The 23,699-nt window shown below is 39.8% G+C and overlaps 1 protein-coding gene across 1 annotated transcript in view; it reads left to right on the plus strand.

The window, feature by feature from the left end:
* Positions 1–23,699, plus strand: part of PREX2 (phosphatidylinositol-3,4,5-trisphosphate dependent Rac exchange factor 2) — a 226,933-nt gene that overhangs the window by 179,907 nt on the left and 23,327 nt on the right. Inside the window, exons 36-37 of the mRNA XM_037058677.1 lie at positions 11,537–11,603; positions 11,853–12,043. Coding sequence (XP_036914572.1) covers positions 11,537–11,603; positions 11,853–12,043 — 258 coding nt within the window. The remainder of the gene's footprint in view (positions 1–11,536; positions 11,604–11,852; positions 12,044–23,699) is intronic.

The raw sequence follows: 23,699 nt of genomic DNA on the forward strand, positions 1-23,699 counted from the left end.
AAATTTTCGATGCTGCATGTAATTAAAATGACAATTTCACATTCAGCTCTGCTCCGCTGAACTTGAATGCTACCAGGCGCTGTAGGCAATGAACAAGTGCCATGAGAGTCCTTTTTGTTATTCTGCATCCAAAAATAAGTTATTAGTGACATCGCTATCCTCTGTATTTGGTGTCTTTACATACACGTATACTTTGAACAACACTGCATATGCCAGTATCTGAAGTTTTCAGCATGAGAAATGAGCTAGTTTCTTCCTTGGTGACTCATCTGGGCTGGGTTGGAATCACCATTCCTAGCCTACAGGGAAATGCACCTCTAGTCTTTCCACGATGGTTTGAACCACCCTCCGAGTAGAAGAAATCCAGTCTCACAGAGATATATTGATGGGAGGGAAACAAAGATTTAAAAGCAATTTCCTAACAAAACTCCAGTGACATTGTATTGTCATCTGTAAATTATGGATAAGTACTACCAATCATATTTTTCTAGTTAATTAGGTTAAACCATCAGCTTTAAATGTCTGACTGACAATTAAAACTGTAGAGATGACAAGTTTTAAGCAAAAATGAATGCTTGTGTTGGATTTCTATTTTTATACACTTTTGGTTCATAGTAACCTTCAAATGTGATGTGTTGCCATGCAGTCCTGCTGTATGTGACTGATCTGAATCACACAGCACAGGGCTTCCCGCACTGGTCTGTGCCCTAGTCAGTAAGACCAGTGCTTTGAATGCTTGCGTGTTGAGGCAGTATAAATTTTTATGCAGTTTCTAAATTCCTGCTAGCATTTTTTTAAGTCCGTTAAACACATTTTGAGTGGCACTGAGCTAGGAGAATAGGCTGGGATTTAAAATAAATAGTTGCTGGTGAGAGATGTTGACTTCATGTATGTGTTTCCATCCCTAAACAGAGATGGAAACTAAAGTGAGCTAAGAGCAGATCCCAGTGGGGAGAGAGCAAGCTTGTCTTGTGCCCGGGTGAAGAAACGTTATTGGAAACAACACAGGGGACAGGGCTGCTCTGTGGTGGAAAAGCAGATTTAGGAAGAACCAGCATTAGGAGTTTCTGTTTCCCCACAAAGAAAGGCTACTAGAGTCACACTCTTCGGTCACTTGCCAGGGAAGGAAGGATGTGTTCTCATCTGAGGCGTGTTCACGTTCCCTAGGGAATAAGCTTTGTTTCTCACTCATTGCAGTATTCCTACAACAGGGAACAGTGCTTTATACTGCAATAGATGCTCAAACAATATTGGTGTAAGTCATTGAATGAAAAGCATTAAGAACACTTACGTTCAGAAAGCCACTGTGTAAGGTTAATCATTCTTGTTACTCTCAACTGTTGTTGAGGTGCCACAAGGATTTCAGGAGGGTTAGGTAGATTCATAGTAGTTTACCAACAATTAAGGCAAGGGAACATTTCTTTTAAGTTTCACATGATTTATTCTTCATTTCCATCTAATTCAATGCGGGAGAATCCATTACCAAAAAAGGAGTAAGGCACTCTCTCTCTCCCCTCCCTCCGTCCTTCCCTCCCTCTTTTCCTTTCTCACTGCCTCCTTCCAGCCCCTGACTTCTGTCCCATCTGTCTCCACCTCCTTTCTTCCTTCAAGTTCTTTCTTTGTTCCTGTATTTCTTTCATTCTTTCCTCATTCATTCATTCATTCATTCATTCATGTCATTTCTCATTCCTTCCCCTTCTCTAGGGGATTAAATAGTGTTGCCCAGACTTAAGGTCCATGATCTCAATGAACTATTCCTCTTCTCATTGTTAAGGTTCTCCTTGTGCCGTAAAGACCCTTCTTTCTCTTTGCCTAGTAACTTCTCATCCTAACATGCTCACTAATGCGCTGTGGCACTCTGCTAAACCTTTTTACATCACTCATCACACTGGACTGGGTTACCTATTTACTGCCCTCTTTCAAACATGGGTTCTTTGCAGGTAAATATATTCTTATTTCACCCTTTTATCCCCAGTGCCTGGCACTGTGTCTGATTTATGACTTGTTTACTGAACACATAAGTAAATACACGATCTGGAATTTAGACATGGATGGACTTGTGTTCCTAAGAGGAAAAAAGAACCCAAGAGAGTGTTCAGAGTGCAAACAATGTCATAGTACTTAATCATGCTTATTTTAACATTTTTTATTTAAAACTGAAGAAAGGATTTTGCTTTATTATTTCCTGCTAGCATCATTAACAGGTAAAGTCAACACTGTTGTGAGGCTTTTAAGGGACTATATGAATATTTTTCTCTTGATCAAAGTTGTCCCTTACTGAGGAGGGGTTATTAAATACCCTTTCTCTCAAATTTTAAGTCCTGAAGATTGTTAAATACTTGTCTTAAAAAATAATCGTGCTTCAGTGTTAATTGAGATATATAGTCTAAAATTTATAAGCTTAAGAAGACTCCTCCTTGCAAACAAAAAATCTTTTTAATATGCATAGTAATTATTTTGTCTGTTTTTAAAATTAACATATTTAATATATGTCTTTCCCTCTATTAGGTCATGTGTATATTTAGTAGCTTGATAACTATGGTGATTTCAACTCCTTTATCACTCTCATGAAATAAAATTCAATTCCATTCTGTACTAAATCAAGGCTATGTGTCAGGCACTGTCTTTGGTTGTGGAATTGCAAATTTTAAGAAATGGGTCTCTGCCTTGGTTGGTGTAGCTCAGTGGATTGAGTGCTGGCCTGAGAACCAAACAGTTGCTGGGTGGATTCCCAGTCAGTGTACATGCCTGGGTTTCTGGCAGGTCCCCAGTAGGGGGCACACGAGAGGCAACCAGACATTGGTGTTTTTCTCCCTCTCTTTCTCTTTCCCTTCCTCCCTTGCTAAAAATAAATAAATAAAATCTTTTTTAAAAAAAGAAAGAAATGGGTCTCTGCCCACTGAGAGTATGAAGTTTAGTAAAGATGACAGAATGAGTGTAACTCGGTATCATACAGTGAGATAAATTTGTTGGAGTGGAGAAGGTCTTAAGAGGATGTCATGTTTGAGCAGGATTTTGAAGGATCAGCAGAATTTTGCCAAGCAGAAGGAGGTAAGACAGAAGTCGAGGCGGAGGGCACAATATGAGAGGGAGAGGGGAGATTTTCATGTGGATGGCGTGTGGGGGAAATGGAGTATGAAATGGCAGGGCAAAGAGGGGAGAGAGAGGATGGGAGATCTGTCGGTAGATTGTTAGGATTTGGGCATAGAATGCCCAAATTTAGACTTTGGATGCTGGGGAAATTTTAATGACTTTCAAATGATTTTAAATGAGGTAATACAATGTAATCTATGCTTTAGAAAGGTAATTTTGAAGGCCAACTGGAGTCAAATAAGGAATACAAACATTGTGGAGAAGGAACCAACCTGTCAACTTAATCAAAATTGAGCCATATAAGACTGCTATGATTTTAAACCTAATAATTACCCTTTAACATGGAAGTGCCACACTTTCTGGAGATATGCTATTAAATAGAATGAATTGAACAATAGAAAATATGAATGGCCTTTACTGGGTTTTTTTTTTTTCTGGGTCTATGAGATGTTTTGTTTTTAACATAGCTAAACGTCATTCTTGAAAAGGTTTTCTTATTTTCAAAGAGTTGCTATTTCTGTGTGTTTCCACGGCGAAGGTGTGTCTGAGTGCTGGGCCGTGGTGTTGCCATTGGCAAACCAGCAGGTGGTGCCTGTGGCGATGTGTGCACACTGCAGGTGCGGGGAAGGGACATCACCCTGGCAGGCTCATGAAAAGGGAACAAAAGGAACGTGAAGAAAAGGAGTGTTTGGAAAGCAGAGAGTGGAATTTCAGTCCAGTCAGGTCACTGATTAAGGCCATGGAACAGAGAATGAAAGGAGCCCAGCAGCAGCAGGGAAATTTCCCAGTAGGGAACAGTGGGAAACATCTCCGTGCCCTCTGACTCCGCAATGCTGCGTTGGGGCATCGGAGATGGGGAAGTGCTTTCTTAAGGTGGGCAAGTCTTGCCCTCTGTCATCACACAGTTGTCTCGTCCCCCTCCCAATAGTGTTTATTCCTGATGTTCAAGTAGGAATGTAACTGTTAATTGGTAATAGGCAGTTCCCTAATGACAGTCCCCTCCGTTTTTGACGAGCCAGAACACACATTTGTCCAAAGCAAATCCAAAGTGATCTCATTATTCAGGATCTCTCTTCACATAACTTTCAATAAAAGCTGCTCCAGAGAAGTCAAGGCTGATGTTTATGGGCACGGAAGGTGGTTGGCGTGGGTGTGTAAGTCACCGCTCTCCTGCCTGCTCACTCATTTTGTGTTCTCTACATGTGCCTGGGCTCAAGTTGAACCTGTCTGGTGATACTCATTTGTACAAGAGCTCAGTGTCCTTTAATAAGATTTTCTGCAGAATAAGTTTCCTCATTGCAGTGCTATAGTAGTCAAATGCAGGTAGCAATAACACTCATGAGACACCCATGCACACCTATAGTCAACTGCAGCACCCGTTAATAATGACATATTGAGTCATTTCTATGACTAATAGCCATAATTGACCAAACACTGTTACAGTTCCTTTTTGAAATGCAGAGTAAATGCTAAAATCCAAAAACTACCTGACAGTTTAGAATATTTTGGCATAGGATATAATATTAGGAGAAGTATAGTTGAGTCTGGCCAAGTGAGAAATTTCCATGATTATTAAAAAAATAGAGGTGATCTCATTACCAATGACCTGGAGAAGAAACAAGAATATCACAGAGATCTGAGCTGAATATTGTAGTTATTCTTCCCTGTAATAAAACACCAGGAGCTCTTATGTCTTAATCATCCCTCTTGGAAAATTGCATATAACCCAACATGCCCAGAAAAGGAAAGGAAGAAGTGCCAAAGAGAAGAATGTCACAGTTGTCATTGTGTAACCCCTCTTTATTTCCAGTGACAAAAATGAACAAGTTTCAGTATTGTTCCTCAAGCTGTTGGCATTGTCTCTCTTTGTATAAAAATCTGACCATCCCTGGAGCACCAGCCTGTCCCTATAGAGCTATGATCCTAAGTCTTGACCCATTTGAGAAAACTTTCTCCTGATTCTTAAATTAGTAATTAATTTACATCTCACTGGTCCCCAAACTCATTTTCTTTCTCTTGTGACAAACATCAATTCCCTATTTACATTACCATGGTCTTGTTATGAATAATGAGTAATGCTTTTCATTTCTAGGATCTCTTGAGGCTCTGAATTCCCTAAATGTTCATATTCTATGTATCCCATATTTTTTTATTCTTACATTTTTGCTGGTACCTAAATGTTTACTGTATAGTGCTTCTCTACTACTTAACAAATTGTTTTTTTAAATATTTTTTAAATTTATTTTTAGAGAGAGGGAAAGGGAGGGAAAGGGAGGGAAAGAGAGAAAGAGAAACATAAGTGAGTGGTTGCCTCTTGCACGCCCCCAGCCGGAAACCAGGCCCACAACCCAGGCACATGCCCTGACTGGGAATCGAACCAGCGACCCTTTGGTTTGCAGGCCAGCACTCAATCCACTGAGTCACACCAGCCAGGGCCACTGCTTAAATTAATTAAAATTTTTTACTTTGGTGTTTAATTTCGTCATAATAGGGACCGGCATACTTGTCACACATTCTCTCTCTCTCCCTGCATGAACTTTGTCTTTAGCCTTCTGGACTCCATCTAGTTCTATATCTGTTCTGTTGCTTTATGATGTTGCCTCCACTTGCTATGCTGCTTTTCCTGCTGTTTGGACCTGTCCAGAATCCCATCCATGGGTCAAAGTCCAGCTCTTATGCCATTTTCTAATGTGGCCTTCCTACTTCCTTACGTGGGTATATCCTAGTGATTTCCTGTACCTTTTACTTACCTCTCGCGTCTACCTTGCATTACAGATACCTGTGTAGTTGTCTTCACTATTAGATTGTATGCGATGAGTTTACTCAAGATTCCTTTCATTGTAGTTATTTGATTTGGGCATATGTGTATCAGCACTGATTGTAACTCATAACATACTCACTGCTTTCATTGGTATTTTGGTATTAGTCCCTATGCATTAACATAGGGACTAACAAAAAATACTATTATAATGTATCCATTTATAAAATTGTAACAGTGAAGCCTGATGGAATCCAGAATGAAAGGAATCTTACTGTTCAGCTTCTGGAAAACAGGCGCAGCACTTCCAAAGTGGTCTTAATAAACTTGGCTGCATTGAGACGAAGGACCATGACTTCATTCTTACTAACCTCAGAAGCGTAATAAACTATGGTCCATTTTGGCATGAATCCAATTTTACCATTAACTTTCTCATAAATTTGGATTGAGGGGCATTGTAGGGCTTGCAATTAAGAGAAGTGCATTAGGGATTCATTTCCTATCCACGGTTTGTCATATTCTAAAGAAGTAGGAAGTTCTGTCAATACCTGCAAACCTTGGGGACGGTAAAATATCCGGCTGAACAAGCTTTTCTCCTGATGGGGCATACCTAAAAGTAGTTGTGGTCTCAATTCCAAATGTTTATTTTAAGGAGTAATGGATTAAAATATTTGCTGGCTAAACAAATTTCCTGAGAGTAATAAGGCATCTATATTTCATGGTTATTTTCTCTAGACATCATCAGCTCATAGATATATTTTATAATAATTTGTTTCTTTCTGTGATCATGGACTAACAAATATTTAGCTGCTTGCCGAAGTCTGGACCAGTAATATATTTAACTCTGAATTTGTAGTTAGCCTTTCTCTTCTAAGAGTATTTTCAAGGGTGCAGTTATATTATTCAGTTATTTTTCTGCTCTAGCTCTGCTACACAGGAAAGATGAGATTGGTTCTGAAAAAGGTTTCACTTATTTATTTATTTATATTTTTTAATGATTCATTTTATTTATTTTTTTAATTTTAATTTTTATTTAATTCTTCTTTTTTAAATTAATTAATTAATTAGTTTTTATTTAATTCTTGTTCAAGTAGAGTTTTCTGTCTTATATTCCCAGCTCTGCCCCCCCCAGTGCTCCCCACCTCCCTCCCATTCCCGCCCCCCCACCTTAGTTATTGTCCATGTGTCCTTTATACTTGTTCATGTGAGTCCATCCCCTTTTCCCTTATGATTCTCTCCCCTATAAAAGTTATTTTTTCTACTGGCTCTCTTCATCAATGATGTTTATACATATTTTGCCCCCTTGAAAAGTTGAAGATGTCTGCCAAGTCGTTTTAAGCGAATGTGGTAGAATTAGACTCACGTGATCCTGCCCTTCACTTTATTTTGAAGGAGCATTTTTCAGGAAATAGGAAGTGTCGCACGCGCCCAGCTGCGGTGGCAGGTTCCAGCAGCGAAGTGTTCCCTCCCCACTGCCCCTTTCCCCATGATAATCGCCGTACTGCTGGACTCGTGATCCCTGGACTTCTACAGAATGTTTTCCTTCCTGAACTATTCAGGGTGAAAAAAGACCTGCTGTGTCCACAGCCAATGCTCTTGAATAAGCCATTTAAATCATACTCTTCTTTGGCCCGAAAAAGGTTTCTTTCCTTTTAGACCTGAACCTTTTTGCGCACTGGTCGTGGGATTATGTAGATGCCAAATACCTACCTTAATTTTCATGTTCACATAGATCATAAAATTTAGATGGCCTTGGAAGCAGGGCATTTTGGCTTGCATGGCTCCTACTGTGTGCACTTGAATAACAGTTGTCTATGGAATGAGCCCCATGTGCTTACTGCAGTACTGAGCACTTCACATGTACTGATTCATCCTCAACATTATCAATAGGTAGGACAGTTTTGATATCCAGTTGTAAAGATGTGGGACTTGAGACCCTGGGAGGCTCACTACCTTGTTGACTCTTTTCCCACCAAGCACACCTGGGGAAGGCATGGGGGCCTCCGAGCAGGGTGGCTCTGTGGGTTCTGGCTTTGAAGCACCACCTCTGTTCCAAATGTATATCAATGCTAGATGAAATAGGAAGGCAGGACATATAAAAGTCACAGCTGAGGCTTTTATCGTCTCAGTGACCTATGAATGGGGGGAAATGCAAGCAATGTGTTGTAAGCCGTGCTGAGGCCCCTGGCCTGTTCTCTCCTGGTGGTGGAAAGAGGGCTCCATACAACTTCCTCAGAGAAATGAGAAATTAAAGTCATCTCACTCTGGGTGGGGATCCAGAGCCAGCCCCACGGTTGGAAACGAGGGCGGCGAGAAGGACTCTTCCGGTTCTGAGCAGAGGATGAACAGCCTGCTCTCTGCTACTGCCTGAGACCAGCTTTTACGGACTTAAGATGGAAGAAGGACTGAGATGGAGAAGGCAGCTGATGCGTCCATTGAACTGGGAGCTGAACCAAGTCATTCGCTGGTTCAGGGGTGTGGCTGGTAGTAACCCAGATGTCAGCACAGTGTGAGTGATTGTCGATGCGTGTCTCTGGGCACAGAGTGAGCACACAATCACTTGGAAGAGAAACATGATGAGAGATTGGGGATGGAGCTTTATAAAAAAAAAAAAGAAAAATCATCCCACCTCAAACGAACTTGCAAAACAAAATTCCAAAGCACATGAGGGAGCCTAACACTATGAAGGAGCCAATAAAATTAACTGTTGAAAGTCAATTTGACTCAAAAGCAATTAAAATGTTAGGATAGTCTGTCACAGTATATTTTAGATGCTTAAAATATAAACAAAAGATTGCAATCCATTAAAAATGATAGAAAATCTTGATACAGAGTCAGTCATCTGATTATTATTTTGTTTTCTATAACTATTTTATATTGAATTTATTGGGGTGACATTGGTTAATGCAATTATAAATGTTTCTGGTGCACGGTTCTGTAACACGTCATCTGTATAGTGTGTCGTGTGTCCACCACCCCAAGTCAAGTCTCCTTCCGTCACCGTTTATCCCCCTTTACTCTCCTACCTCCTCCCATCTCCCCTTTTCCTCCGGTGATCACCATACTGTTGCCTGTCTGTGAGTTGTTGAGTTTTCTTTCTTTTTTCACTTTCTTGGCTTAATTTCTTCACCTTTTTGTCCAAGTATTTATTTATGATAGTTATGAAGTTCATGCTGTTTTAGGTGCTGGAGTTGAGCAATGAACAAAAGTAAATAAAATCCATAACCACATAGAAAGTTTACATTCTCATATAGGGAGTTCACCTTTTAGGGGTAGAAATAAAATTAGAATAGGCAGAAATCTTGGGAATGAAAAGTTAATTACTGAAATAAAATTCTTACTAGAAAGGATAAACTCCATACTTGAGCTTTTTATTTGAAAGGCATCACTTAGCAAATAATCTAAAATGCAGTAAGGAAAAAATAAAATCTTAAAAGAAGGTCTGCATGTGTGTTTCAGTGTCCATGTGTGTGGGTATCTGTATGGAGAGAAAGAGAGAATACGCATGAGATTCTGTGAAAAGATAATAGCAGAGATGATTTTAGAAGGGAAGACAAGCCTCCTCATGAGGAGAGCGTTCTTTGAAACTCTCTGGATACATACAAGTAAATCAATGCCTGAGCATTTTGTGATCAAACTTTAGAACATCGAGGATAAAAAGAAAATTGTAACCTATCCGAGAAAAAATGTAGGCAAGACTCAAAGCAAAGACAAGTGGACTGAGAGCAGACCACTGCTTTGGAGCAGTATTGAGGTGAAAAAAATGTTCGGTCAATTGAATTCTAGAATTCTGTGCTGGATATACCAATGGACACTGACCAAAAAATGTTAGTTCAATAATGAGCTTCTTGAGGAAGCAGGCCTAGAAAGAATGTGTGGATTTAAAGAAAAAAAAAAGGTAAAGAGAAAACAGCTATTCTTCAGTACTTCCGTTTGCGCCAAGCACGTGGGTGACCTTGTGAAGTGTGAAAGTAATGTGTCAGCTTCCAGGTGGTGTTTTCCTTGGGGAGGGAGCCTTTGGAACCAGAGTGGGAGTGGAGGAGGGTGAGCAGCAAGGGGCTCATCTATATCTGTACTGTTTCATTTCCTCAGAAGGAGAAACGGACTGCAAAATGCTAAGGTTGTTAAAGCATGGGGTGCGTGCATAGGTTTTCACAGTAGTCACCTAAATGTGTACCTGTATAACTGAAATAAAAAGGCCCTCAGATCTTTCAGGAGAACATGGATTTTTATGCGCAGCCATAAAGTGTATATAAAACAGCTTGTCTTCTGGTAAAGGGACAAGTTAAGCTGCAAATCTTTATCAGAGTTTACAAGGCCCGACAGAGCGTGCCTGTGCCTGTTTGAGCCTTTTTTTCTAAGCTGCTCATTCATTCATTCCAACCGAGCTCCAGCCACATTGCCTTTTGTATGTCACACAATGCGTGCTCATTTCCTCTTCCTACAGCAGCAATCTTCTTAGGTCATTGTTGTCTCTTCCTGATGCTGGGGAAAGTCCAGAACATTTTAAAGTAGTTCACATTCCTTTGATTTTGCTCTCCATCCTGTGTTCTTAGTAGATTTTGACTTAACCAGGTAAATAAAACTATTTTGGTGGCACTTGGTAGATGTTCCCTTTTCAGTTCCTATACTGTCATCCTGAGCTGAACACTTTCCTGGGTCCCTCTGGTCCCCACACTCCTGGAAGTGTTGTGTGTTCAGGACCAAAGATAGCCATGGGGTGCAGGCTGAGGGAATAATTTATCCGTGGACTTGTGTACCAAGCACACTTGAGGAAGGGCATAGGGGCATCTTAATGAGATAGCTCAGTGGGGTCCAGCTTTGAGGGACCACCTCTGTGCCAAGATGGTAATGGAAATCTACAAGTTCAAACTGAATTATAACGAGTGACAAAGAATCTTGGATGCTAGACTGTTTTAAAATTTGTTATTGTTTGTCTTTGAGAGATGAATAAGCCAATTTTCATTTGGAAGTTACTATTAAAACTTTCGTAATTTAAAATGTAATATTCCATTAGTCCATGCTACTTGATCTTAGATAAAACCCAAACAACATTACTGCTAGGTGGGATTCCACATGGTGTATTAAAATAGTGGTTACCAGTTCCATCCTGGTGACAAAAGAGAGCTGTTGTATCCTGGAAGGGGTTTAGCTTCCGATTTGAAATAATCCATCAGCAATCTTTTAAAAAGTAGTTTTTTGAGTATTATTTTATAATCACACACTTGCACAATAATGACAACTGGATAATATCCTCTAGTAGCCACAAGAAAATATATTTCTTTAACTTTTATAATAATATTAAATATTGCAAATATTAATGAGAACTTGCTCTGCACTATGTACTGTTCTGAGCATTTTATTTGCATTAACTCATAATCTTCTTGGCAGCCTAGTAAAGTAAATGCTAGTATTATCTCCAAATTACCAAAGAGGAAACTGAGGCATAGACAAATTGGGCAAACTCTCTGAGGACACATAATATCTAATGGAGCTGGTGGTATCTTTAAACATTTGTTTTGAAACTGAAAATTATTCACTTTTTTTGCAATTCCACCCACTTTAGTGTTTGACACTTGGTTATTCATTTGTCTTCAAAAGGAAGTCAGTGAAATGTATTATTTGTCTTCATGCATTTTAATTTTTTTCACAATAAATGATTGCTTATTCTTTGGACTCTCACAGAGCATTCTACTTGGACAAGTCAAATTCACCACCCAACTCCACATCCAAGGCTGCCTACATTGATAAGGTAAAAATAAATGATAGCATTTATTTATTCATTATAATTTACATACCTCCATTACGTAGTTTTTCTACTCTTGTTCTTGAGAAATGTGTATATAATTATAAATATTGGTCATCTCCAACTCTGTTACCTCCATAATAAAATATTTTAGACCATTCATTAAAAGTTAGAACAACAATAAATTACATTCTGTCTAAAAGAATTTTGTTCCCCTAAACACGTGAACTTCCTGTTTATTTCTTTGCCCAGCAGCTCATGAGGCCTCTCAATGCCTTGGATGAACTTTATCGCCTGGTAGCTTCGTTCATCAGGTCCAAGCGCACAGCCACCTGTGCGAACACTGCGTGCAGCGCCTCGGGCGTGGGGCTGCTGTCCGTGTCGTCGGAGCTGTGCAGCAGGCTGGGGGCGTGTCACGTCATCATGTGCAACAGCGGCGTGCACCGGTATGTGAGTGCGCGCAGGCCTCTGCTGTGCTGTGCCCAAGTTCATTTGGTGGTTGGGTTTACATTTTGGCAACGTGACATTATAACAGAACCATTCAAAGAACTCACGTGTTTGGAAGAAAATTTTGGAAATTAGATAATTCTCACCTAGTATTTTCTAACTTCAGTTCCTATATTTTCTGTGACTATTTATTCATACTAATGAATGCCATCCTGCATTTATATCATTGTGGCCCAGAGTGTCACAACCCTTGTATTTATATTACAAGATTTATACTTTGGGTACAAAATTTTGCATTGATGGTAATTCACTGTAGCAACTTGCTTGGTGGGAACTGATGCAACTAGTTAAACAAAGTGCTTTTCATTGCATTTGGTGAACCTTCCACTCTTCAGTGGTTTGGATCCCTATTACCCGAATGTTGTGAGCTGGATGCTGTCTTGGGGTTACAACTGTCTTCTCGCTCCTGGCAAAATTACAGTAAAATAACCCATATAGTATGTTGTTCCTGAAAATGTAAGGGAGCACCCAGATGGGTCCTGTCCAAGTGGTTTATCTTCTGCAACTGTACTCTGTTTGGGAGAGCCACGGTAGGTGTGTGACTTCAGGTAGCTACAACAGATCCAAAAGGTGAGTGGAGTATCACAAATCAAGTCCTTTTTGAAAAACAATTACTTGCTCCTCTTCTGTCAATTCTCCATTTTCAAAAGGAAGTAAAACTGTGTAAATGGAAAAATAGGGAAGAATTTAGTCCTTCATTGTAATTTGAGTAGGCAGAGAGCCTTCTGTCATCAGCCATCATCTCTTCTTAGTTCTAGGCCAGTTAGATTTGCAGGTGGTTGTTATTATTTATTCCAATGGACTTAGTACCTAAGTCATGCAGTGGACTGTGGTTGGCGCTGTTGGCTGCCTAACAGAGTGGTGATGCTCAGGTTAGAGACAAAGCACGAACATAGAACAGAAAGCAATAACAAAATTATTAATCATAATATAACAAGTAGCAAAAGCAATGATAAACAAAAAAAATAACAAATCTAGACTATAAGAAAATGTAAATGATCTAAGAAGCTCCCAATAAAAAATAAGATGCAGAGGGAAAATGGATCTGTGTGATGGTTAGAACTGGAAAGTTTCCATGGAGAAGCTGAGAGCTGAACTGGGTTTGGGTGCATCAGGTCGAAGGGGCAAAAAGAAAGAGAAAGACGATTCAAGGCAGCAGGTGCTTGTGTGTGAAATTCCATTTGACTGGCATGCCTGAATGCTAGCTTTTAAGTCCTAAACAGCATGTATTGGCTTATGAAATATGGCAAGACTATTTTTCTGAAAGGAGCATTACAATTTGAGGGGGGTTAACAAAATACACGGAATTTCTCTCTGTTTTAATTACCATGTTCTTTGTGTTCTGTTGCAAGCTTATTAATAGCTTAATTGAAAACTTTTTCTGTAACTGAATATACAGAATTATTTCATATTTTTATTAGCAGAAAAGTGATTTCCCCTTTTATGATCAACTTATGTTCATTCATTCTGGCCCCACTAATTCATTCATATATTCACTCATTATTCATTCACTCAGAAAAAAGGCACTGAGCACCAATTATGTGCCAGTACTGTTCTAAAGGCTGGGGATACAGCACTGAAAAAATAAAGTTTCTACTCTCATATAATGTTCATTGTGTTGGGGGAAATAGATAATAAAGTCAACAGATAAATATGTAATGTGACAGGTGAAATAAAGACAGAAAAGATTAGAAGTCAGACAGATGAAAGATGATGGGGCGGGAAGGAAGAAGAGGTAGCACCCTCTGACGGGGGATTTCATTAGACGCCTGTGTGAACTGCAGTGAATCGACCAGATGTCTCAGGGGAGGAGCGTTCGGTCAACCATAGGAGCAGCCCTGCAGATGTGGAGCTGCGGTGAGGGTGTGTCTCGTGTGTTCAAGGAATGGCACAGCGGCCGTGGTGGCCTCAGCCAAGGGCCATCGCCTTGTTCATCTGTGTTTTGGTGCAAGAACATAGTCATCTGAGGGCCTGGAGACTTTGTGACAACCTCCGCATTAATGTACTGCAAGTCAATCCAATCAGATCTGCCATTCAGCCCTTGGAGCCCCGGCCGCATTGTCCAAATGTTACTCAGGTATTCCATGAGCAAGGTGCCAACTTGACTGATGCTGTGTAGGAGAAGATGGTGTCCCACAGTTGTTTTACAACTGCTGTATTCATTGATAGGTGTGTTAAAATCACATGTGCCATTGGTTTTCCATATCTACAATTCAAAATAAATATAGTTTTAGTTACTTCATTTTGGAGACATTTACTGAGGTGTGCGCACAAATTCCCAATGATAGATGCTGAACTGAAGGTTAAAATTATTTGAAAATGGCAAGGTTTGGTTTTTTCATTATGCAGGATAAAATGGGAGTTTAACATTATGTTTAATCTTTTAGTGAAGGCTATGCTTAGATTTTTCATGATGATAAAAATGGTAATTTATAATTTTTTGGAAACAGAAATCCCACGTAAGACTGATTCTAAAATAATTCCTAGCCAATATGACCCCAATAAATTCAATACAAAATCATGTGATTCCTTGGTAATTATAATTCAGAGAGGAGCCCAGCTGGACCCATACCTGCGCTCACACTGGACAGGGCTCCAGACAAGGGGAAAAGTTGGCAGCGTGAGTCAGGATAAATGTTACACAAACAGGTTTTACAGTTTGCTTGTAAAATCAAGATGAGACGTTATTGACAATATGATACCCGTGGTAGGTGCTTTATTTTTAAAAAATCTGAAATATTGTTAAAGTGTTGTGTTATATTGCATATGTTTGATATTAGGAAAATATGGTTTCTCAGTATGAAAAGACAGACTTGATTAGCATTAATGTCTAGGTGTTTTAAAGCCAACCTGAATTAGAGAGGGCAGGGCTGCATACAACAGTGAACGTGAGAGCAGTTGGAATAGAATCCAGTGTGAACATTAACATCTTCTCTGAGTGTTTAGCCCGGCTTTGGTCTTGTTGAATTCCCTTTCCTAGGAGAGTCCTTTGTGTGAGTTACGATTCATGTGGTGGACTTGCCTGCCGTCACTTGCTTCCACCATTCACTCACCTTAAACTGCTTTTGAATAGTGGGAGAACAGGACTATCACTTTTCAAGATCAGATTTTTCCTTTTAAACAATATAAACATGCTATTAAAAAGTAGTTTAATAGTGAAAAATTCCCAAAATTTCCTATCCTGACATGCCTTTAAAATTTTTTTTATATCATCTCTTGCCCCTTGTATCAAATAACTCACATTCGAACACAGTTTTATTGGCATATACAGTTTAATAATCTGCTTTTTGCTCATAGCATCTAGATATGGTTTTCTAAAATGTACACATCCACTTTCTTATTATCATTTTTGTTTGTTACATAATATTCCAACTAGTTGTTATTTTATACAGTTTACTCAACTATTAGTTCAGTGGTTTCTCTTCTTTATTCTTTGTACATAAAAAGGCATCTTTGTTTATGTAGCTGTTCAAATTTTGATTTTATTTTCCATTAAACTAACAGAAAACAAAAATGTCCTCTAGGAAGAACTACTGGCTTGTAAACCTCTTTGGTTTGTGTGGAGGCGACTTTTCCCACAAGTCCACCCCTCCCCCCGTCCGACACGGATGAAAGTAAACACTACCAAGACGTGATCTGCTTGGGGAGGAAAGGTGGCCAGTGTCTCCCAGGAAACAAAGGCCTTGAGCAGTGGCCAGTTTCTCAGGGGAAAAAAGGCCTTGAGCCCCTTCTTCCAGGGGCTTTTATTGGGTTGTAATACACAAGAATACAGGGCAGCAAGGATCAAACAGTAGATAGCATTTCAAAGAAATCTGAGGGCTTAGTCTTAGTCAGAGTCTGTCAGGGAGGGAGTTTTGCAGAAACTTTTAGGGTTTCCTGCTCAGACCCTTAACATATGAATGAAAGCACTCTTAGCAGAGCAGGTTTCACAGGTTTTTTAGGAATTCTTTGTGATGCCAGATTCCCCACCCCACCCCCATCTGCTCTGGCAAGGCAAGGAGCTGCACCCTTCCCCATCAGGTATTCAGGCTTAAGTGGATTAGAACCAGGAAGCGCTTCTCCCAGAGGATAAGGGGACTCAGGCTATGTCATGTAGCCGGGGCGGGGGTGTAGGGCAAGTGTCCATTGCTTTGTTGCAGCCCCCTAAGTCTTTCCATGATGCCCTCCCAAGTGATCAAGTCTGGCTTAGGTTGCCCCTCTCTCTGTGAGGAGACTTACCCGTCATAGACTTCCGACCAAGCTTTGGGGGCAGGGAGAGGAAACTGAGGCAGCGTTTGCTACCAGAGACAAGCTTTGTCTCCTGTGGCTCGCTTTCCAGAGGTTGCTTGCTCATCCTTAGCCATGGAGGGTAGAGTTACAATTCCTGAAACCAGGCAGAGCAGTCCACAACAAGTTTGTACATCATTCTCCAGGTTCCCAAAAGGGCTGTCCTCATGCACAATAGAACCAGAAGGTCAGGCAGCAGTGGGTCCCATTCACCCTTCCCTTGTCTGCAGAGGGTGTTAAGCCCTGTCTGCAAGGATAGGCAAAAGTGGCTTTACAGTTTTAAGCACACAAGACACAGAGTATATTATTGTTTTGTTTATTAATCATTAATTATTATATTATTTTTTCCATACAAGCATCCGTAAGCCTGGTCTCACCCACCTGTGTACACCTTCCTTCCCCCCTAAGTGTGCACTGATATTTCAGTAGTGCTTTCCTTTGCACTTGTTGGATAAACAAATGCAAACATTTGAATCTCTTCAGAATTTTCTTTGCTACCAAGATTTATGCCATATATTGTCTATACACCTGCCTTATAGACAACTTTGCTCTTTTGTCAAAGTAAACATTTGTACCTTTTTGCCTAAGTGAACATTTTTAAAGTATTGGGTCAGCACTGTGGCTTTTAATGATCTCGTTTGGCCTCATGCCAGTTATTTGGTGCTGGCAATCCGAAACCATGTGACAGGGATTTCCACATTTTTCGTGGACCTCATCCTGCAACATCCTTCCCTTCAGTGTGGTGTTTCATGTTGTTTTGGATCTTTATTCCCGCCCCCTGCTTTGTAGCCAACTATTTTTCTTTAACCGACATAAATCAGTAGACTGAAAATGTTATACAACCTGAAGCATGAGGCTTAGTGTGTCCCAACACAAAGATGCTGTTTTCCTCCCACTCCATTAGCTTTAGGAAGGTGGACAAGTGAGTGGAAAATTTCAGAGGTTACCTGAAAAGGTATGTCAGAGAAATTTCTGGTGATGGCAAAAGATCTGGAATCATTTTTCCCTGTAGATTTATTCCAGATGGCTTTTGTCTGCACACTCCCCGTAACCATGCATAATGGGTTTTCAGTGGTGCCAGGGCTCATGGGTAGCCCTGAAGGATGGGTGTGGTCTGAGCACCAGCCTTGTGCTTCTGACTTGCCTGCCACGTCTTTGAATTAAAATCTTGGAAGTCTGTACACATAAATTACCTTTTATCTTCATGCTTTGTAGTGAGAGCTATTTTTTTTTTTCAGGAAATAAGGTCCTGTCATTTTTTACTAACATCCAGGAGGTCTTGTGAACAGGTCAGCACCTCAGGAGGGAGTCAGTACACCCACAGTTCACCAGCACCAGTCAGGGTCCTCACTGTCTTGTTCAGAGCCACAGCCGGTCTGAGAAAGGAACAGTCTGTGGCAATGCCGGTTCTCATCACTGAAAAACATAATGATGACGAACACCAAGCTACTTGGAAATTCAGATATATTTTCACATTGCACAATATTACAAAGGGGAGTGACATTCTCAGAGTCATCTTCTTCCCCTTCTGTTACAGAACTCAAGGGGTTTGTCGATTGGGATGTTCTGTTCAAGAACTAGACAGGATTGTCGCAAGGTAGTTTCTTTACTCGAAGCAACCAAAGGAGACAGGGGTTTATATCCAAAGCTCTGTTTCACCAAAGGTGGGCGAAACCATTGCTCATGTACACCATTTGGTTAATTACACATTGATTTCTTCTTTGAGGTCTGCTACCCCTAACTAGTTGAGTTGCTGTCAGGCTCATCCATTTACATCTGCAACTGCAAAATACTATACTACATTTTAACATGTAGCAAGAATAACGTTTGGTAAGGACCACCTAGACCACGAGACTCTTGTCCTATCTGATACTTCCCCAACCAGCTGAAGCTTATATAGCCCATCATTTGACCATAGTATAGGACTCAAAGTATGAGTATAAGCATTTGTTAGAAAAATGAAATCTGGGAGTTAAAATACAAAACAACTAAAGAAAAATATGTATTAGCAGTTTGGTTAATGAAACAGTTTTTATTTCAAATGATGATGAACAGTGTAATCACTATTCATAAAGCAGTTAAAAATCTTTTTTGGTAACAATGAACAATTCTGAAAACCACTTTCATTTGAACTTTAAAGGACTTTTGCAACATTTTATTCTGTCATAACGATGACATCAGAGGACGAATGGACAAAATAGGCTCTGTTTAAAAACACAGTATCTTATAAAAGTGGGCCACTCAAGGTAACCTAATCAGAGCCCTAATAGGGCAGATGATGAAGTGGCATCTTTTCCCACTCGTAATTTGAAACATCAAGTAAGAGGAAGCAGATTTACTCTGGGGATTTCCGTATGTAGGTTAGATTCTCTGGGACAGAAGAAAAATTACTGCAATAAGCAAATGTAGGTTTCCAATGTATCCATTTACTTTTGCTGCAGAAAGTGATTTGAAAGATTCAGTAACGAGATTAGATGTGCTTGAATTCTAAAGCTCCACAAAGATGAATAGAACAGAAGAAACAATTTTGCTGACTCGTGATGCCAAGATGATGTACATTCCCAATGAGAAGCTCTAAAATTAGGTGCTCTAGCCAAGAATCTGAAACATATTGGTCTAAAACACTTTTTTTAAAAATATAAGGGTAGTAATAGCAATGACAGAGCTGACATTTAAAACCATTATTAAATATAACTATAGTTATTATTTGTCTTTAACAGTTAGAATATGATTATGACTTAATCAGATATCTGTTCAATATCTAATAAAATCATTAATGAATCCAAACAAAAATAAAAGTGTGCTCTTATCTTTAGAACACAAAAGATAAAATTCTATACTAATATGGTTCTGGGAGAAAGACAAAATATGAGTACATCCTACTCAGAATAGAAGTGTAAATCTTAATTGCTTTTTCAAACTCATAGAAACAGCAGAATGGCAGTTAGTAGGCACTTGGAGGAAGGAAATGGGGAGATGTCGGTCAATGGCACAACATTTCAGTTATGCAAGGTGAGTAAGTTCTGGAGATCTCATGTACAACAGTGTAACTGTCGTTAGCAATACTGTATTGTATGCCTGACATTTGCTAGGAAGGTAGGTCTGAAGCATTTTTACTACCACACACACACACAAACACATAAGAAAATAGTAACTATGTGAGGTGATATATTAATTAGCTTGATTATGATGAATATTTCACAATATATATATAATAAATCAGCAAGTTATGTAATAAATACATACAATTTTTTATTGTCAATTGTACCTCTATAAAGCTGGGGAACAAAAGAAAAGTAAGCCTAGAATTTCAAATTATACTGAATTATAAAATAGGCAAATGAGATGCCACAGTGTATGCTAATTTCAACAAACAGATAAATAATATAGGTATATTCCCTTAAAATCATAGGAGGAAGTCAAATATTTCAAAAATGATAAAAGTTTCATTATTTTACCTTTACCCTGTACCTTTTATAAAAAGTTCTCTACCATAAAAATTCCCAACCTTAAAGAGGTCAAATTCACACACACACACACACACACACACACACACACACACACACACACACACACATATATATTTCTTAGATTTTTCTTCACAGTTGATACGAATCTTTAAAATTAGTACGTTAAATTCTGGTATTTTTAATGTTCATTATTCTTTTAAGTTGAATTACTGTAAAAGAAGAATAGAACAGCAATTATGAGGATGACGGCTTCCTGCAGCGGTTTCTAGTTCTGACCTCCAGCACTGTGTGGTGGTGTCCAGAGGAACCTTAACTTCAGTACATGCATCTTATTTTTATATTCAACTTTTTAAGAAAATGAAGGGGTTAAACAAAAGATATACATAACACAGAGGCACAGACAACAGTGAGGTGATCCCCAGGGGGAAAGGGGGGTGAGGGTAAGTGCAGGAGGACAAAGGGAGGAGAATGGTCGGCACATTGTAGTGTGCCGACAATTTTTTCTTGAGCTGTATGTACATTTGAAAAATATACCCCAATGCATTCAATAAAAAATTACAGTTTACATTCAATATTACATTGTGTTAGTTTTAGGTGTACTTTGCACCCGTGTACTTAACATTGGTGGTCATTTCATAACTACCTGTCTGTCTTTGGTACGTTTAAAATGAGAGCTTGTAAGCCCTGGCTGGTGTAGCTCAGTGGATTGAGCACGGGCCTGTGAAGCAAAGGGTTGCTGGTTCGCTTCCCAGTCAGATCACATGCCTGGGTTGCAGGCCAGGTCCCCAGTAAGGGGCACATGAGAGGCAACCACACATTGATGTTTCTCTCCCACTTTTTCTTCTTCCCTTCCCCTCTCTCTAAAAATAAACAAATAAAATATTTAAAGAAAAATAAATAAATAAAATGAGAGCTTATATGTGCTTACTTTTTGTCATTACAATTGAAAAAGTCTAGGTAATCATAATATATTAAACACTTCTTCAATAAAATCTAAATATTTAATAATCTTGCTATATTTAATATTTATATCTGTACTGTTTAGTTATATTAAATTTAACATTTAGCATGTTATAATTAATACATTACTGACTATAACTGTTAGTTATAGTTAATAATTCATGTCTATATTTGCCAAACCCAATTTTACTATTTGAGCATATGAGTAAGGTTTAAGTGTTTACCTCACTGAATTTTATTTATATGTAACTATTTAACAGTGATTAAATACAGAAACTACTGTATTTAAGCATGACATGCATGATTCTTCAAAACTTATTTAAAGAAACTATATCATTTTTCATAAATCTGCAAAATTACATTAAAAGCACAGTAAAATCCCAATTATTTTCTGGGATGTTTCTGGGGGCTTTATAACTCCTCCAATAAATGTCATGAACCAAATTTCCCAGCCCCCAAAGTAGAGAAGTCTAGCTGCTTCTCTTCTGTCTGCCCTGGAGGAACTGCCTCTTTTCTCTGGGAACCTGGAGCAGGAAAGCAGGAGGTGTGGGCAAGGCTGCAGGAAGGAAGCTGCAGTTTCGGCCTTTCCAGCATTAATGTTGAATCAGTGCTCTAACAAATTCCAGAGAAACACAGAGCAGTGAGAACTGAATCCTGGAACGGGGAGAATGTAAGGTAGTGCCTGCGGCAGGGTTTAAAGCATGAATAATGTTTACTAAGTGATGAAAATGCAGGGGGATCATTCATGGCAAAGGACTAGTGTGAGGATGTAACTTCGGGTGTAAAATAGCAGATGACATGGGCGGAGGTCACTGTCCGTAGTTTGCTATTTGTGGCTAATGACATGAGGAGGATGCGGAGCTGGGAGATGAGGCTAGCAGAGTAGTCGGGAGTTGGAGAATGGGCTGCCCTGCCTGCTAGGTTAAGGATTGGGGACTCTCTCCTGAAGGCTCTAGGCAGCCAGTGAAGGGTTTCAGCAAAGGAATGCCATGATTAGGTATTTTTAAAATTGAAGGTCACGCTCACGGTCTATGATGGATCAAAAAATGGTGGCAGGGAAACAGCTGGGATTTTACAGTGATACAATAGGAGATGACAAGACCCAAAACTAAGACTCTGGCATTGAGGTGAGAGGGGAAGGAATAGATGGGAAAGGTATGAAATGGTTGTCAAGGGGACAAGGTGACTGGTGAGAAACAAAATAGAAGAGAGAGGGAAGTTGACGGTTCCACTGGTCCAGCTTGGAAAGGTGGCAGGGGAAGGGGACCTGTCGCAGGAGCAAATATGCATTTTTCTCTGAGAGGACTGTGGAGAGGGATATTGAATTAATCTGTTACCTGCTGAGTTTTAGATGTGCACGGTGGACCTATATGGGATGACCTCTGATGTATTTATTGTCACTAATGAGTAAAAGGCTCCCTAAGCATAAACATGTTCACACACACCATGTACATTCCAATAAGCTATGGAAAACCAGGAGCAGGGCTGACAGGCTGATAAATTAGTACAGGGAGAGAGGACAAGGGGACCAGGTCCAAGAAAACTTCTCAGATATTTTTGTGAGCTGGGTTTAAAACATTACTAAGAGCTGTCCTGGCTAGTGTGGCTCAGTGGATTGAGTGCCAGCTTGCAAACCAAAGGGTTGCAGTTCAACTCCCAGTCAGGACACATGCCTGGGTTGCCGGCAGGGTCCCCAATGGAGGGTGCAGGAAAGGCAACCACACATTGATGTTTCTCTCCCCCTCTCTCCCTCCCTTCTCCTCTCTCTAAAAAGAAAATTTTAAAAAAAATAAAATTAAAAAAGAAACATTACTAAGAACTTTTCAGGAATTAATATACTTAGGTATTGTAAGAAGAGGTATTCCAGGAGAAGTCCCAGAAGCGTGACAGAGAATAATCAGCTGCCAACCAAGGGAGGGGAGAGAGCATTACTGGAAGCACATAAAGAGTATTCTCTCCCTGGTTCTCCATGTCCCAGTCCTCTGTGTGTGCTCTCTGGGAGCCTCAGAATAAAACTCTGGAGCATCCACCAGAAATATCTGAAAATATTCAAAGGTCTATTCAGTATTTGGGGTAGACAGAGAAAACAACTATGGTCCAGTATCAAAGAATAAGAGAGACAAAAATCTCATACTTGACACCCCTAAGTGTTGATGTCATTAAAAAAAACCTGTAAGGAATAAGGACAAAAGTCAAATAGCAAAATGGAGAAGGTGGAAATGGAGAGGCAATGTCAAGGAATTTCATGTAGCTGGCTATCAGGATGAAAAATCTAAAATGTGGAGAAGCAAATTCAAACCTAGTGGCTGAGGCCTAATTTACATGGGGATGTTTCATATTCATCCATGTCTTCAGCATAGCAAATACCTCCTCAGGGGCCGGGGTGCTCAGTTACTCAAAGGTTGGCGACCACCTCTGTGCCAAACACAGCCATGAGTCTGCGACAAACAGAAAACACACCCTAACATTCCTGGGTAGAAAGAATGAGGAATGAGGGAGGTTTTGCCTAGCAGTTGATGTTTAAGCCTTGGTTTAAAGATATATGAAATCCATCTGGAAAAACTCCAGCCATTGTTAATATAATGAGAACGGTTTGTCCAACATTGATGTAAACTGGGAGCCAAGGAGAGTGGACTGGAATGTGCATGTGTGAACAATGATGACTTCACTGTCCTAGTCAGTGGGGGTGGTAGATGTCACTGAGTGAGCATGTGTACTGTGTGGCTGTCACATTCAAAATGACTGAGCAAGCAGAGCAGTGAATCTGCATCATATTTTGAGTTAAGCTTAAACATTCCTCCATGGAAACTTCAGATGATGCAGAAAGCCCCACCTATAGGCGACTGGTGATTGGCAGCTTCATCACAACAATGCACCTGCTCATGCATCACTTCTCATG

Source organism: Sturnira hondurensis, unplaced genomic scaffold, assembly GCF_014824575.4.
Source record: "Sturnira hondurensis isolate 20B ecotype Veracruz unplaced genomic scaffold, ASM1482457v3 Scaffold0010128, whole genome shotgun sequence".
NCBI lineage: Eukaryota > Metazoa > Chordata > Mammalia > Chiroptera > Phyllostomidae > Sturnira > Sturnira hondurensis.